Here is a 14,678-nt window from a genome sequence, read left to right as displayed (position 1 = left end):
CCAAAGTAATTTACAGATTCAATGCTATCCCCATCAAGCTACCAATGACCTTCTTCACAGAGCTGGAAAAAAACACGTTAAACTTCATATGGAACCAAAAGAGAGCCCGCATAGCCAAGTCAATTCTAAGCAAAAAGAACAAAGAGGGAGGCATCACACTACCGGACTTCAAACTATACTACAAGGCTACAGTAATCAAAACAGCATGGTACGGGTACCAAAACAGAGATATAGACCAATGGAACAGAACAGAGGTCTCGGAGGCAACACAACATATCTACAACCATTTGATCTTTGACAAACCTGACAAAAACAAGCAATGGGGAAAGGATTCCCTGTTTAATAAATGGTGTTGGGAAAACTGGCTGGCCATGTGCAGAAAGTAGAAACTGGACCCTTTCCTGACACCTTACACTAAAATTAACTCCAGATGGATTCAAGACTTAAACATAAGACCTAACACCATAAAAACCCTAGAAGAATATCTAGGCAAAACCATTCAGGACATAGGCGTAGGCAAGGACTTCATGACCAAAACACCAAAAGCATTGACAACGAAAGCCAAAATAGACAAATGGGACCTAATCAAACTCCACAGCTTCTGCATGGCAAAAGAAACAGTCATTAGAGTGAATCGGCAACCAACAGAATGGGAAAAAATTTTTGCAGTTTACCCGTCTGACAAAGGGCTGATATCCAGAATTTACAAAGAACTAAAACAGATTCACAAGAAAAAACAAACAAGCCCATTCAAAAGTGGGCAAAGGATATGAACAGATACTTTACAAAAGAAGACATACAGGAGGCCAACAAGCATATGAAAAAATGCTCAACATCACTGGTCATCAGAGAAATGCAAATCAAAACTACATTGAGATACCATCTCCCGCCAGTTAGAATGGCGATCATTAAAAAATCTGGAGACAACAGATGTTGGAGAGGATGTGGAGAAATAGGAACACTTTTACACTGTTGGTGGGAGTGTAAATTAGTTCAACCATTGTGGAAGACAGTGTGGCGATTCCTCAAGGACCTAGAAACAGAAATTCCATTTGACCCAGCAATCCTGTTACTGGGTATATATCCAAAGGATTATAAATCGTTCCACTATAAGGACACGTGCACACGAATGTTCACTGCAGCACTGTTTACAATAGCAAAGACCTGGAACCAACCCAAATGCCCATCGATGATAGACTGGATAGGGAAAATGTGGCACATATACACCATGGAATATTATGCAGCCATCAAAAACGATGAGTTTGTGTCCTTTGTAGGGACATGGATGAACCTGGAAACGATCATTCTCAGCAAACTGACACTAGAGCAGAAAATCAAACACCGCATGTTCTCACTCATAGGCAGGTGTTGAAAAATGAGAACACATGGACACAGGGAGGGGAGCACTACACACTGGGGTCTGTTGGGGGGAAATGGGGGAGGGACAGAGGGAGGAGGGGAGTTAGGGAGAGACAGCATGGGGAGAAGTGCTAGATGTGGGTGATGGGGAGAAAGGCAGCAGATCACACTGCCACGTGTGTGCCTATGCAGCAATCTTGCATGTTCTTCACATGTACCCCCAAACCTAAAATGCAATAAAATTATAAAAAAAAAAGAAACTTTGATCATGGAGTTGAAGGTGAGTGACAACGTCGAACAACTTTTATTATAAAACAGTGAATACTGTAAAGTTGATTCAATTAAATAATGACTTACAACATTTGTTTTTTTCTTTTGGTATAAATATAGTATGCCTCAAATTTGAAATTTCAGTAGATAGTGACTACAGTCATAGAAATTATAATCCCATGCAATCACCTTAACTGGAGGAATATGTACAGAAAGGCTTCATGTTGACTATAAAACTAGACTTGCAACATTTCCCACATGCTCGACATTTACAACCATTAACTGCAAACTGAGTGTGGTTTAAAAATAAGTGAATTTAAGACTTGTTTTCCCAAAGGAAGCTTATGATCGATACCATTTCACAATTATAGTCAACTGTGATTTCAAGTAATATTATCCACAAAAAGTCACTTCAAATTATCTTCTAAATTCCAGAGTAAAGATGCTGTATAGCAGGCTGCTGATTTGAGTATCAGACAGTATAGAAATCAATGCAAATGCTAAAAGTAAAACTTTAATAGGAAAGCAGAATATGACTGACTTCAGTAGATCCAAACCAGTAAAATAATGACATTTTTAATGAGTAACATAAGATCTCTGACACTTATTTCTTAAGCTACATTACTTGAAAAGCCTTCAGACATTATTTTATTCCTGTTGCTCAATCCTGGACTCAATAATTGTACATAAGTTACTGTCCATCGTTTATCTTAAAGTTAAATCTAGATTTAGGGAAAAAAAATCCATCAAATTGCTGTGATTACATTAAAAAGTAGAAAATTTGGGGGTAGAAATAAGAAATTAATGGTTTCTGTATAGGACAGAGCTAAAATTAAAAATTAGGTACATATGGGAAAGGTTAAGAAAGAAACATTGATACAGTGGCATTATCATCACCCATGGCAACAATTAACCCAAACTTTTATTGAGCATTTGCTATCTACAAGAAACTATTTTAAGAAACTATTTAACATCTATTGGAAACTATTTAACAACTATTTAAATAAGAAACTATTTAACTAGTTAATCTTTTATTTTATCCCTTTCCTTTATGGTATTTATGGACATTTACCTCATTTAATTATACCAGCAACTCTGTAACTTTAATTATACCAACAACTCAATTTTACCAATGTAGAAAGTGAATCACAAAGAGGTTAAATAACTTGCCCAAAAGCAAACACAAAATGGTATAAAAGATGCCTCATTTCACAGTAAGAAACAAAGACCATCTCCCCCTGACCATGGCACATTGTTTTGCCCAAATGGACTTACCGAAATACATGGAAAAGCAAACAGGAAAATATTAAGAATGCCCCAAGAGCAGAAAGCACTAGAATAATGATAATATTAACTGCACCAAAAACTTAAAAGGAATATAAAAAGGATGTCTTTGGAATCTAAGCAGTAGGAGATGACAAAACAAAACATGTACACAAAAATCACATAGTAGGAAAATAATTTAAAGACCCTAAAATAAAAATGTTTTAATTATGCTGGTTGTTTTTCAAATACCTGTGCTGTTACATGACAGACTAACTTATCACAGTTATACATCTCTCTTCACAAATTCTCAACTATCACAGGGATTTTACAAACTGTATAAAACAAAGTAGGAATTACATCCAAGCATTGATGAAATGTGCTTCTTCTCTATAACAGGAGGCCAGTTCACATTTCTTGACAATCCTTAAACTGACAAAGCAGCATTTTGCCTTTTTTTTTTTTGAGACGGAGTTTCGCTCTTGTTACCCAGGCTGGAGTGCAATGGCGCGATCTCGGCTCACCGCAACCTCCGCCTCCTGGGTTCAGGCAATTCTCCTGCCTCAGCCTCCTGAATAGCTGGGATTACAGGCACGCACCACCTTGCCCAGCTAATTTTTTGTATTTTTAGTAGAGACGGGGTTTCACCATGTTGACCAGGATGGTCTCGATCTCTTGACCTCGTGATCCACCTGCCTCGGCCTCCCAAAGTGCTGGGATTACAGGCTTGAGCCACCGCGCCCGGCCTTGCCTTTTCTACAACAGTCTCATCATGTAGGCTCAGTGGGTGGTTTCCACTTAAAATGGAAGGAAACCGAGAACAGAAAAAAACTATCTGGCCTAGGTCAAAAAGTTTCATCTTCTTATTACAAATTCAGGGACTTTCTGCCAAATCACACTGTCTTCTAAAAATTACAGCTTTATTAAAGTGGCAGAATTTGTCAGTAAAAAGTGATAGCTGGTTGTCCTCAACCCCTAAATGAACACCATTCATACATTCTAAAATGGTACTTGTAATAAATGCCTGCTTTGTGGCCAATGCTTATGAGGTCCTCTGGCTACAAACATGAAAAAGATCTGTGGAACTCATAGTATAGTGGGAAGAGAAATACATAAGCAGATAATTATACCTTAAAGAGAGAACCATTTATAATAAAATACAGTAACATACCAACTGCTACCAGTGCTGAGCATCATACCCTGATGAAGGAGGTCATGGTAGAGACAGGCTACCCAGTGAACCAGTATAGTAAAAGGAGAATGGTGGGCACCACACCATCTGGATCTGTGAGAGGAGTGACCAGGGAGTGGCTGGCCCTTCTACAAAAGGATACATACAATTCTAAGAGAGAACCAGAAAAGGGTTAGGGACAAAGTTGCTGGGGTGAAAGTGCCATGAACCTGCTGTGGTGGTCACTTCTTAAGGGTCCAACACAGGGGCTGTCATCCTGAGCCTATCTTAGAGATAACAGAAAAAGGAGAAACTAATCCTGTGTGAGAGGAAAGTATTTCCTCTAGAGAAAATGACCATAAACTCAATACTGAATAGGAATGTGCCAGGCAGGGAAAGTGAGAGTGGGAGCGGGGATGTGGGTAATGATGCATCCAACAGTAACAACAACAATAAAGAACAGTTTCTGATTATGTATTATGAACTGACACTATACATGTGTTTCTAAATTATTCATTATAATATTACTGCATCCCTAAAGAGATAAGCACCATTATTAACATATGCATTTTACAAATGAAAAAAATTAAGACATAGAAAGGTCAGGTAACCAGCTCAAAAGAAACTGTTATAAGAACTCAAATTCAGTGAGTCTGAGTCTGACCTCAGAATCCATACTCTTAGCAACCATGATAAATAACTTGTACATATTGAATTTTAACAATATTACAATATTCTAATTTCAAAAGTATCACCTTTAAGATTCTTCTATGAATTTATTTCATAGATTTGATACATAAAATTTTTCAAAAGTCTATAGTAGTCCCACAGAGACATTTAAAAATCAACTTAAAAAAAATTCACGAGTAATGTTTTCTAAATCTTACTGTAGCAAACAGTGATAAGTGTACAATCCACATCATTATGACTGCCAGTGAGTAAACTTTCCAGCCCGCGAGGTCTGGCTGAGTTTTGTACGAGTGTGCGCCGTGAAACAGAGGTTCACTCAAGCTGCTTATGCCTCTTACTGCCTCTCCATTTTCTCTAATCATCCCTGCTCCACTGGCTCCTTTGTTTCTGCCTTCAAACAGCACCAGGTCTCCCAAATCTGCAACTAAAAAAGTTTTAAACCATCCACAAGGCCCTATTGTGTTTTATAACTACATTCTACTCCCAACAGACACCAAAAGGGAAAGCTGGCATAAAAGACGGTACAGTTAAATGAGCTCTAGATTCTGGACATTCTTTGCTTGTTGCTAACAAGCTATGTGACCTTAAGAAATTTATTTTTAAGCAATATGCCTCCATTTACCAGTTGGTAACAAAAAAAATGGCTAATACGGTCTGAAAGGTCCATTCAATTATTGTAGCCAACAAAAAACGTGTATCTGGAGAAGGTACTTTGCTACAGCATAGCTTAGACACAAGTATTTCATAGCCAGTTAAATCAAAATGGTCTTTACTTAACAAAGATCACTTCACTTAATAGACTGTATTTTTCAAATACAGGCTGGGCACAGTAGCTCATGCCTGTAATCTCAATGCTTTTTGGAGGCTGAGGCAGGAGAATCACTTGAGGCCAGGAATTTGAGACCAGCCTGGGCAGCATAGCAAAACCCAGTCTCTACCGAAAAAAAAAAATTTTTTTTTAATTAGCGGGCTGGTCCCAGTTACTTGGGAGGCCGAGGCAGGACAATCACTTAAGCCCAGGAGTTGCAAGCTGCAGAGAACTCTAATTGCGCAACTGCATCCCAGCCTGAGCAACAGAGTGAGACCCTGTCTCTCTAAAAACAAACAAACAAAAATTAACAATACAATACTACTGTACATAGGGAGGCAGTCACTATGAGAATGGAGGCAAAAGGAACAACTTTAATGGAAATTTTTTTCATTAAAGCTTTGGTTCTAAAAATCCAAATATTCTCTACCAGAGCTATATTTTTATTTCAAGTATTTTTAGAATTTCTCTGTATTGCTACTATATAAGTAAGGAATCTGTGGAGAGAAAACATCCTTCTCCTTGAAAGACAAGAAACATGCTGTTTTTTTTTTTTTTTTTTTTTTTAACTTGAATGCAATTTAAACTAGGTGTGAACTGAAAGCAGTAATTCTTTTAGAAGGTTCATTCTGTTTCACACCAAATTGGACCATATATATCATCAAATGATTCTAGCATTATAGTTATGGGAGAGTGCTTCAAAATTATACTTCAAAGAAATGGCACTGCTAAAATCTTTCTTAATGGGAACTGCATTAGCCAGAGTTGCTGTCAGAATAACGGCCCAGTAGAACTGCTCATTTTTAGAGAGGCTTACATACTTTCATAGGCATATGTATACTAGAGAAGAACATAAAGCCATATAATTCTACAAATATTTTATTAGAATCAATGTGAGATTAAAGCATAGGTGCAATGCATTGAAATCTACCCTGTAATTACCACTTGAGCAATCTTTCCATAAAGATAGAAGGTAAAGTAGTTGTCAAATGTAGGCCAATCTGAGACTGCATAATATTAAACAAGAGAACAGATATCGTAACTAATATTCTACTTTGAACCAAGTTCTCTTAAAAACATCTGGAGTTCTAAACCTAATGCTAAGACAGTTAATAAAATCAACAATCCCAAATGAACTCACTCCTGATGAAAATAATGTAAGAGCCTAACTACGGATAGTTAGTATGCTCAAAAAGAAAAAGCTCATTAGTTTGAAGACACCCATGTCAAAAAGATTGCCATGGTTAAATCGATTTCATGTAATTTAAGATCCCTCTTAAAAATTCACACCACATATTAAAGACCAAATAATCCCAAAGTAAAGAAAGAAATCTTGCTTAACTTTGTTTAGCTCAGGTTTTCCCAACTTTATTTAACCAGAGAGCCCCTTCCTCGTTTAATAATAAGCAAGCCATATTGACTGTATATTAAGCGCCTGACACTATTTTATGCTTTATATAAACTAACTTATTTAATCCTCACAACAAGCCTAATAGGGTAGGTAGTACAGCAGAAAAAAGTTAAATGCCTTTCCCAAGGTCACATGGCTGGTAAGTGGCAGAGGCAGGGTTTGAACCCATGATAGTCTGTCTGCCTCTAGAATCTGCCTCTTCATCATCAGGCTATACTGCTTCGGAATATCTATTAGAGGCCAAGAAATTGAGGATCCCTGGAATTCTTATTGGCAAATGTTAACATAAGGTAATTTGTACCTATACAAAAAAGGGAAAAGAAAGGATTACACTGAAAACAGTGTGAGAAAATGGACAAAAATCCCAACAGTTAACTCGTTGTGTTTTGCTGTTAAGACTAAGAAAGATTTCTTTTTTTTCCTTTAAAATTTTTTTTATTGTTTCAGTCTTCCTTCAAGAAATTAATAGGCATAGTTAACTAAATGCTTATTCTATGAAAGGTACAATGCTAAGTACTTTACACACATTAAATCATGAAATCTTCATCCCTTTGAAGCAAGACGAAATGGGACACTGTTATCTCCATTCTGCAGATAAGGAAACTGAGGCTTAGATGTCAGTGGTTCTCAAAGTATGGTCCATGAAATCAAAACCATTTTCATAATTAAACTTGTTTTTTTTTCCAGTGCTAACTTTTGCACTGATGATTTTAAAAAGCTATGGTGGTAAAACTACTGGTTCCTGGCACAAATCAAGGCAGCAGTAGTACTGTAGTGCGGCATCAGTGATTCCTCACTCAGTGTTTTAAAAAGTCAGTTTAACTTAAGAATGCCCTTGCTGCAGTAGTAAAGGGTGTTGACTTTATTAAACATCAATCTTCAATGGAGGTCTTATTACCATACTGAGTAGTGATGAAATGGAAAGTGCATACAGAGCTCTGTGCAGCACAACCAAGTGCAACAACTGTCTCAAGAAAAAGCGCTTCAACGATTAAATTGTTTGAATCATGAACATTTTCATAAAACACTGTTATTACTTGAAAGAATAACTGATTAAGCAACTGTCACTCAAGCATTGAGTATTTGGCAGGCATTTTCTCAAATTTATCTTAAGTGAGCCTGTCACTTGAAGGAAGATAACTGATACAGAATTTATTGCCACTGATGATATTTGACCTTTCGAGTAAAACTTAAAACTTTGGAAAACTTCTACCACCAGGAGCTTGACATCTTACTACCGTTTAAAGGCTTTTCTGATGAAACTGGTGGTGATACTAATGTAGTATGTATTTTTCTCTAATTAATTTAGCACAAAGTCAACACAAGGCAAAAAGATTTAAGGGGAGGTTTGCTAGAAGTTTTTGAAAAAGGAGATTGCTCCTGCTTCAGGGAATGCTTTCAGAGGCCAACCCTGTCTCTCTTTCTGAGTAGTATTACCCGTGGATATAAAGCCTGGAACTACTCCCGTGATTCTGACCTCAAAGGGAAGCCAACATCAAGATGGAGCTGACAGTGCAGAAGGCAAAGAAGAGATGGAAGAAACTATGGCACAGGCAACTTAATTAAGCAGTGAATTAAATCACTCCTGAAACCCATCCTACCTTTGGACCATCCAATACAGACTCTTAAATGTTGAAACCAATTTGAATCGGGTATTACGTTACTTACAATATAAAAACTCCTAATTTGAGGCATACTGCTAGATTAAACTAAAATTTCAAAAACAAATATGAATGTAATACTCTTATAATTAAAGAAAAACTTCTACTGGAAAAATCCACATTGAGTTTATATAGTTTCATATGGAAATAACATTATTTTAAATTACCTTTTCAGTGTTCTTGTATTTTTCCCATCCTTTGAGCATTTTCAGCCATTTGGTAGTTCTTTCAATTTCCAGGTGCTTTTGCTAAAATAAAATTGATATTCATTGTTACTGTTGTTCGTTTCTTTACTTACAAATTATAAAAAACTTCAAAGAAAATGCTGCTTAAGAAAAGGACTACTAAAAAAAGTTATGCTATATTAGGTAGCAGATATCCTATCTAACTTAAAAAGGTGGATAATATCAGAACTGTATCAATAATAGTCCATAGCTAAAGTTAAGATTAACAGGAAATGCTCTATCTAGGTAAAAGGACAAAGATATTTAAATTTTCCGAGACTTTCAAAGTAACCAAAAATCTTGTGTATTCTACAAATTTAAACAAAAAGAAAATTTTAAAATATTTTGAAATATTTTACAAAGCTACAAAAACACAACTTCAAAATTTAATTCTCTTTTCATTTTACTAAATTCTAGTATATTGATGTTTTTGGAAAGAGTTGTTTTTTTAAAGTAAAAGTGGCTGTTTATTTATTTATAGAAAGATTAATGTATAACTAGCCCTACGCTAGAGGAAATTATTTAAAAAAATAATAAACAATAGTTGCTGCCCTAAGGAAATTTGACCAGGTGCTAACAACAGACAACGGACACACTGCATTGTGGGCGGCACCAGTGCAGGAAGCAAGGCCATAGCAGAAGGGGCAGTCAAATCCACCTAGGCATGCCAGAGAAAATGAGCCCAAAATGAGGAAAAGGGAGATTAGGGTTTTCATCAAATGCAATGTAGGAAAGAACGTTCTAGGCAGCCGTGAGAATGCATGTATTTCTGAGACAGCAGGGGCTAACAGCAGCTCCAAAGGGTTTACAAAAGCAGCAGGACACCAGGCTGCCAAATTTGGCAGAGGTCTCTTGCATGCCCACTAAAGTGACATGGGGGAGCAGGGCTGGGGAATGGGTGGGGAAAGTGAGAGAGAAAATGCTTGCTCTTTACTTCTTTGATTTCCAGGAGGAGGAATATTTTTCCTAAGTACCGGCACCTATGAGTGTAGCACGTATTTGAATAAAAAGCAATGGAAATACAAGTCTACACAGAAAGAAAATCATTCTGAGGATACATTTTATGCTCAAAGATGCAAGCTCACTACAATCCCACAAGATAGGTATGATCATCACCATTTTACAATGAGGAAACAGAGGCATAAAGGGCTTAAGAGACTTGCCCCAAGTCACCCCTCTCATAAGTGGTAGAAGATGGATTCAAAGCCAGGCAGCCTGGCTCCAAGATGTACACTCTGAGCCACCACATCTCTGGCTCCCATCCTGTCCTCTGCTCTAGTTCAGGCAATCATGGTTCCTGGATGGAAGCAGCAGCTCCTTACTGTCTGTGATCCAGCCTCAAACAGGCAGGCATTATGCTGGCAGATGGCATATATGCCTCACTACCAATATTTTTAGACCTATAAGAAGCATAAAATTCCAAAGAAAATCATGAACTTAGGAAGAGTATCTCACCAATGAGGATATTTTTAATCAAATTTCATTTTTAAGCATATTCTTAAAACTCTTAAATTACTTAAATCTTTTTAAAATTTTCGATGGGTTTGTCATAATAAAAGATGAGCACTCATGAGAAAAAGATATTCTGTTATAATTCACATTTTTCAAAAGGCTAAGTATATTCCTCATTAGATTATTACTGATAAAATGTTGCAGAAGGTTCCAGAAATATGTTTAATTTTAAAACTCAGTGGGGCACTGAAATCTAATTAATGTTTCTGCTAAATGTGGCTTCAGAGAAGGCCAAGCTGTGAAAAATTAAGATTGATCTAAATTGCCATTTGGTATTTTCTGTTCTTCTGTACTTTCTCCCCTGACTTCTTCAAAGCATAATCCTTTTTTCTACCAACAGGAAAACACCAAATAATTTAAGCCAACCCAAGAGTATAATAACATACACTTTGCCAGGAACAACCATGCTGAGATCTAGCAGGTCTCTTGCTATCTTTCATTTTTATGACCATGAATTACCAATGAATCACTTTAGGAAGTAGTCATTTTTTTAAAGGCACATTTTCACATTCTAATGCTTATCATACATACAGATTATTTTAAATGCTACACATTCCCACACTGCAAGAACAAAACACATACACACACCACAAAATTTAAGAATCATTAAGTACGTATTCTTTTCCTTACAGCATGTGCACATGCACACACACACACAGACACACACACACACACACACAAACAGATATACCTTGGGAAGCTATAGGATCTTAAAATTATAATTTTAATCAGTAATTCAATCCAGTTTAAGTTTTAACTCCATAATGTTGTCAGTTCAACAATATCAAACTTCAATGCACATGAAAGTCTTCTTCCCCCACTCATGAATCTAAAATTCATAGATGAAATATATTTTCTCACTAAAGATGCTGAAGCTAACTATTCTAGCAACCATTTTGAAGAAGTGACTGAAAACATACTCATATGTGACAAATGTGAACTTAAGTGCCCTAGAAAAATAAGCTAAGAAATGTCATTTTGCCATAGACGAGACCACACCAAGACAAAACTAGACTATGACAGTGTATTAGCAACTCTACTTGAAGTTCAACAGACTTTAAAGTTGACATATCTGAAACTATTTTTCCAAACATGTTGCTAGTACCCTTCTGTCCCTGACATGAACTAACAGTATCACTACCCACTAAGTCCTCCTTTTCTCTCACTTCCCACCCCCGAATCACACTCTGCTGGGCTCATGTTCTGTCTCATGCTTCCATCCTGTCCTCTGCCCTAGTTCAGGCATTCAGTTCCTGGATGAAAGCAGAAGCTCCCTGCTGGGCTCCCTGTCTTCACTCCAGCCTCCACTGCTACCACAACTCTTTACACATGTCCCAGTTGAGAAGCCTTCTATGGCTACCCATTTTCCAGAAGTAAAGTTCAAATTTCTTAGCACAGCACACATGAGCGAGCAACCTTTCAGAATGTGGCCCAGTTCAACTTCCAGTTCTACCTCCTGCTACTTCTGTGATCCGGCCACCCTGAACTATCTGTCTTTCCCATATACAATGCATTTTCAGCCTTTGTGACAAATGATTGTTATTTGTCTGCCTGTGATGTTTTCTCACCATCATTTGGTAAAATCCTATGCACCCTCTCAAGACCTAGGTCCAATGTCCAAGGCCTGAAACCTTTCCTAGTTGCCTCCATGTTCCAAACAAAACCAACTGTTCCCTTACCACGCTATGGTATGCATTCAAGACCCACATAACCTGGGTTCAAATCTGAGTTCTGTCCCATACTGTTTCATTTGGAGCAAACTACTTAACCTTTCTGTCTCATCTACAAAATGAGAATCATTTTTATCATTGTTACAGCACCTAACACCTGTGTTCTAGCTGGCCTAAATGCCCAAACTGTATTACCAAAGTATGAACTTGACTATAGAGACTGTATATATTCATGTTTTTATCACCTAAAACAGTAATTGTTACATAAGAAAAGTTAAACATTTAAAAATTAAACAGAATTTACCTAAGAAAAAACAACTGAACAACACTATGAAGGAAATAATAATATTCCGTGGTCTCGAGGTGGAGAGGTGAGAAGTAGAATAAATATGAACAGACAGACTGAAGCCAGAATGTTATTTCTGATAGCAATGTGATCACTATAATATGGAAGTAACCAGAAGTTAATAATATCCCGTATGTGGCAGAATGCTGGAAATGGAATTATTCTATCATGCGGGTAACACTTCTCAAAGTGCTGCCAAAAGGCAGAGCTGCTGATGTTAGCAGCCCACAGGAAACTGATATTAAATAATTCTGTTGGCTTCATACACAAACATCTTACTTCTCTCGATTTGTATCTTGAAGTACTGCAAACCTACAGAAAAGTTGACAGAATAGCATGCCATATACTTATAAATGCTTCATGAGACTCATGGATTATTATCCTTTTGCCAGATTTCATTTATATTGTTTGGGTTTTTAGGGGGAACTGATCATTAGAAAATCACGACATGAATAGTTCATCCCTAAAGATTTCAAGTATGTAACACCTAAGAACAAAAACACATTCTCCTACATGATTACAGTACCATTACACCCAAGAAATTTAAAACTGATTATTACCTCAAAAACAGGCCATACACCAAATTCCCCACTTGCCCCAAGACCGTTCTTTATAGCTATTTTTTTCTGTGCTGTGGGCAACTTGGAATCCCAATATGCATCCTGCATTGCCTTTGCCGGCATGTCTCTTGCAGTGCCCTGGCCTTTGTCTTTGATGACACTGACGTTTTGAAGAGTTCAGGCCATACTATTTGGCTTTATGTGATTGGCTCCTCTGGATTTAAGCAGGATTACCACCCAATGACATTGTCTTTCCCACCACATCATATCAGATGCACATGATGCCAATCTGTATCACTATCAGTGATGATGCTACAGGTTCATCATTCAGTAAAGGTTAGTATTTGCCCAATTTTTCCATTAGTAGAGAAATTCCCTTTTGTAACTAATGAATAATCCATGTGATATGCTTTGAGACAGTATGCAGATCATGTTCCTTAACAACTCTACCCAATGGTCTCATCATCCACTGATGGTCCCTGCCTGAATCAATGATGACTGTGATAGCGGTAAAATGGTGTTTGGAATCATTCCTTCTAAATTATTAACTTTGAACATTAAAACGTTTTTCTTTTCTAGCTCTGCCTCCTTTTAATATCATTAAAGTCTAAAGAATTATTTGATTCAATGTATTATAATCCACTATCATCATTATTCTTTTTGAACTCCAAACTGTCCCCTGGGAGCTGGTTAGACTACCTCCCAAATGAGGAGCAATTTCTCCCCTTCAAATGTGTCCTTTTGATATGCCCTATTCATCCTTATCATCTCTTAGTGTTCTGGTACAAAATGATTTTGGCCCAGCTTATATTCTCCCTATCCAACCTAGAATCAGCCATCGCTTTAAGAACCTGTGATTCCCTTTAGTGGAGAGGATGTTCAAAACTAAATTTTGGGCACAACATGTGCTTCTCACCAATGAAAATTTTAAAACTGTATAGAAGACCCAGACATAAGAAAATCCTACTTCTCTCAGAATATCAGAGCAACATACAGCCAAGGAAAATAATGCTGAGGTCATCATCTACACCTTATACTCCCTTTGCCAGCTCTCCATTATCGCTACTGGCTAAGAAAATGGTGCATTGCTGTTTACTTTTCTTCCCTTGAGCTGTTTTCAGGGAAGGACTAAACTTCTATTTAAAGTGTATAATGCTCTATTGTCTTAAGTGGATGTTGCCTCTAAGTCAGAGCTGGCCTCTCCTAATGGGGCAAGGAAGGTGGAAGGATTAAAACTGGAACCAGTATTTTCTTTGTTGCATCTCAACCTCCAGAGATCTAAAGCTATATTTTCAACCCTGTACAGGACCAGCTGAATAGCAAGTATTCAATAATGGTTTGTTGAATCATCTATATAGATTTGTCTGCTATCTGGTCCAAGGCCCTTTCAGCTATTAACATGGCTAATAATTCAGAGAGTAAAGCCTAGACACATACACAATGCATGGATGGATATTACATAGCCTTCTCTTGTAGAATAAGAAATCCTAGGTTTTGTTCAGATTCAAGTCTTCAGATGCTTTTATGGCTCTATTTGAACATTGGTGTGTATTGTGATACAGTAATTATATGATCTCTGCCCGCAGTTCCCCTTGGAGATCGTGGGAACCTCTAATTTATAGCCCCTCCCACGTGATATCCTGGGGCTTTCAACTGGCTTCTGATGTGACAAGCAATCTTACGGAAGTGAGTTCTTAACCTGTCAAGTCTGCACCTACTCTGGTTAGTGTCAG

The 14,678-nt window shown here is 37.3% G+C and overlaps 1 protein-coding gene and 1 long non-coding RNA gene across 5 annotated transcripts in view; both read right to left on the bottom strand.

The window, feature by feature from the left end:
- LOC116536403 overlaps positions 1-5,947 on the bottom strand; it is a 12,637-nt gene extending 6,690 nt beyond the window's left edge. The window contains exons 1-2 of the long non-coding RNA XR_004262610.1: positions 5,935-5,947; positions 4,310-4,311 (exon numbers count right to left, since the gene is read on the bottom strand). This is a non-coding gene — a long non-coding RNA (uncharacterized LOC116536403). The remainder of the gene's footprint in view (positions 1-4,309; positions 4,312-5,934) is intronic.
- USP6NL (USP6 N-terminal like) overlaps positions 1-14,678 on the bottom strand; it is a 166,036-nt gene that overhangs the window by 55,670 nt on the left and 95,688 nt on the right. For all 4 annotated transcript variants that reach the window (XM_032258135.1, XM_032258134.1, XM_032258133.1 and 1 more), the window contains one exon: positions 8,801-8,881. In XM_032258135.1, the coding sequence (XP_032114026.1) occupies positions 8,801-8,881 (81 nt within the window). The remainder of the gene's footprint in view (positions 1-8,800; positions 8,882-14,678) is intronic.

Source organism: Sapajus apella, unplaced genomic scaffold (genome assembly GCF_009761245.1).
Source record: "Sapajus apella isolate SASKATOON/1434 unplaced genomic scaffold, GSC_monkey_1.0 scaffold100, whole genome shotgun sequence".
In the NCBI taxonomy this organism is placed as follows: domain Eukaryota; kingdom Metazoa; phylum Chordata; class Mammalia; order Primates; family Cebidae; genus Sapajus; species Sapajus apella.
Note: the sequence above shows the minus strand (reverse complement) of the source record. Positions and strands in the feature narration are given on the sequence as shown.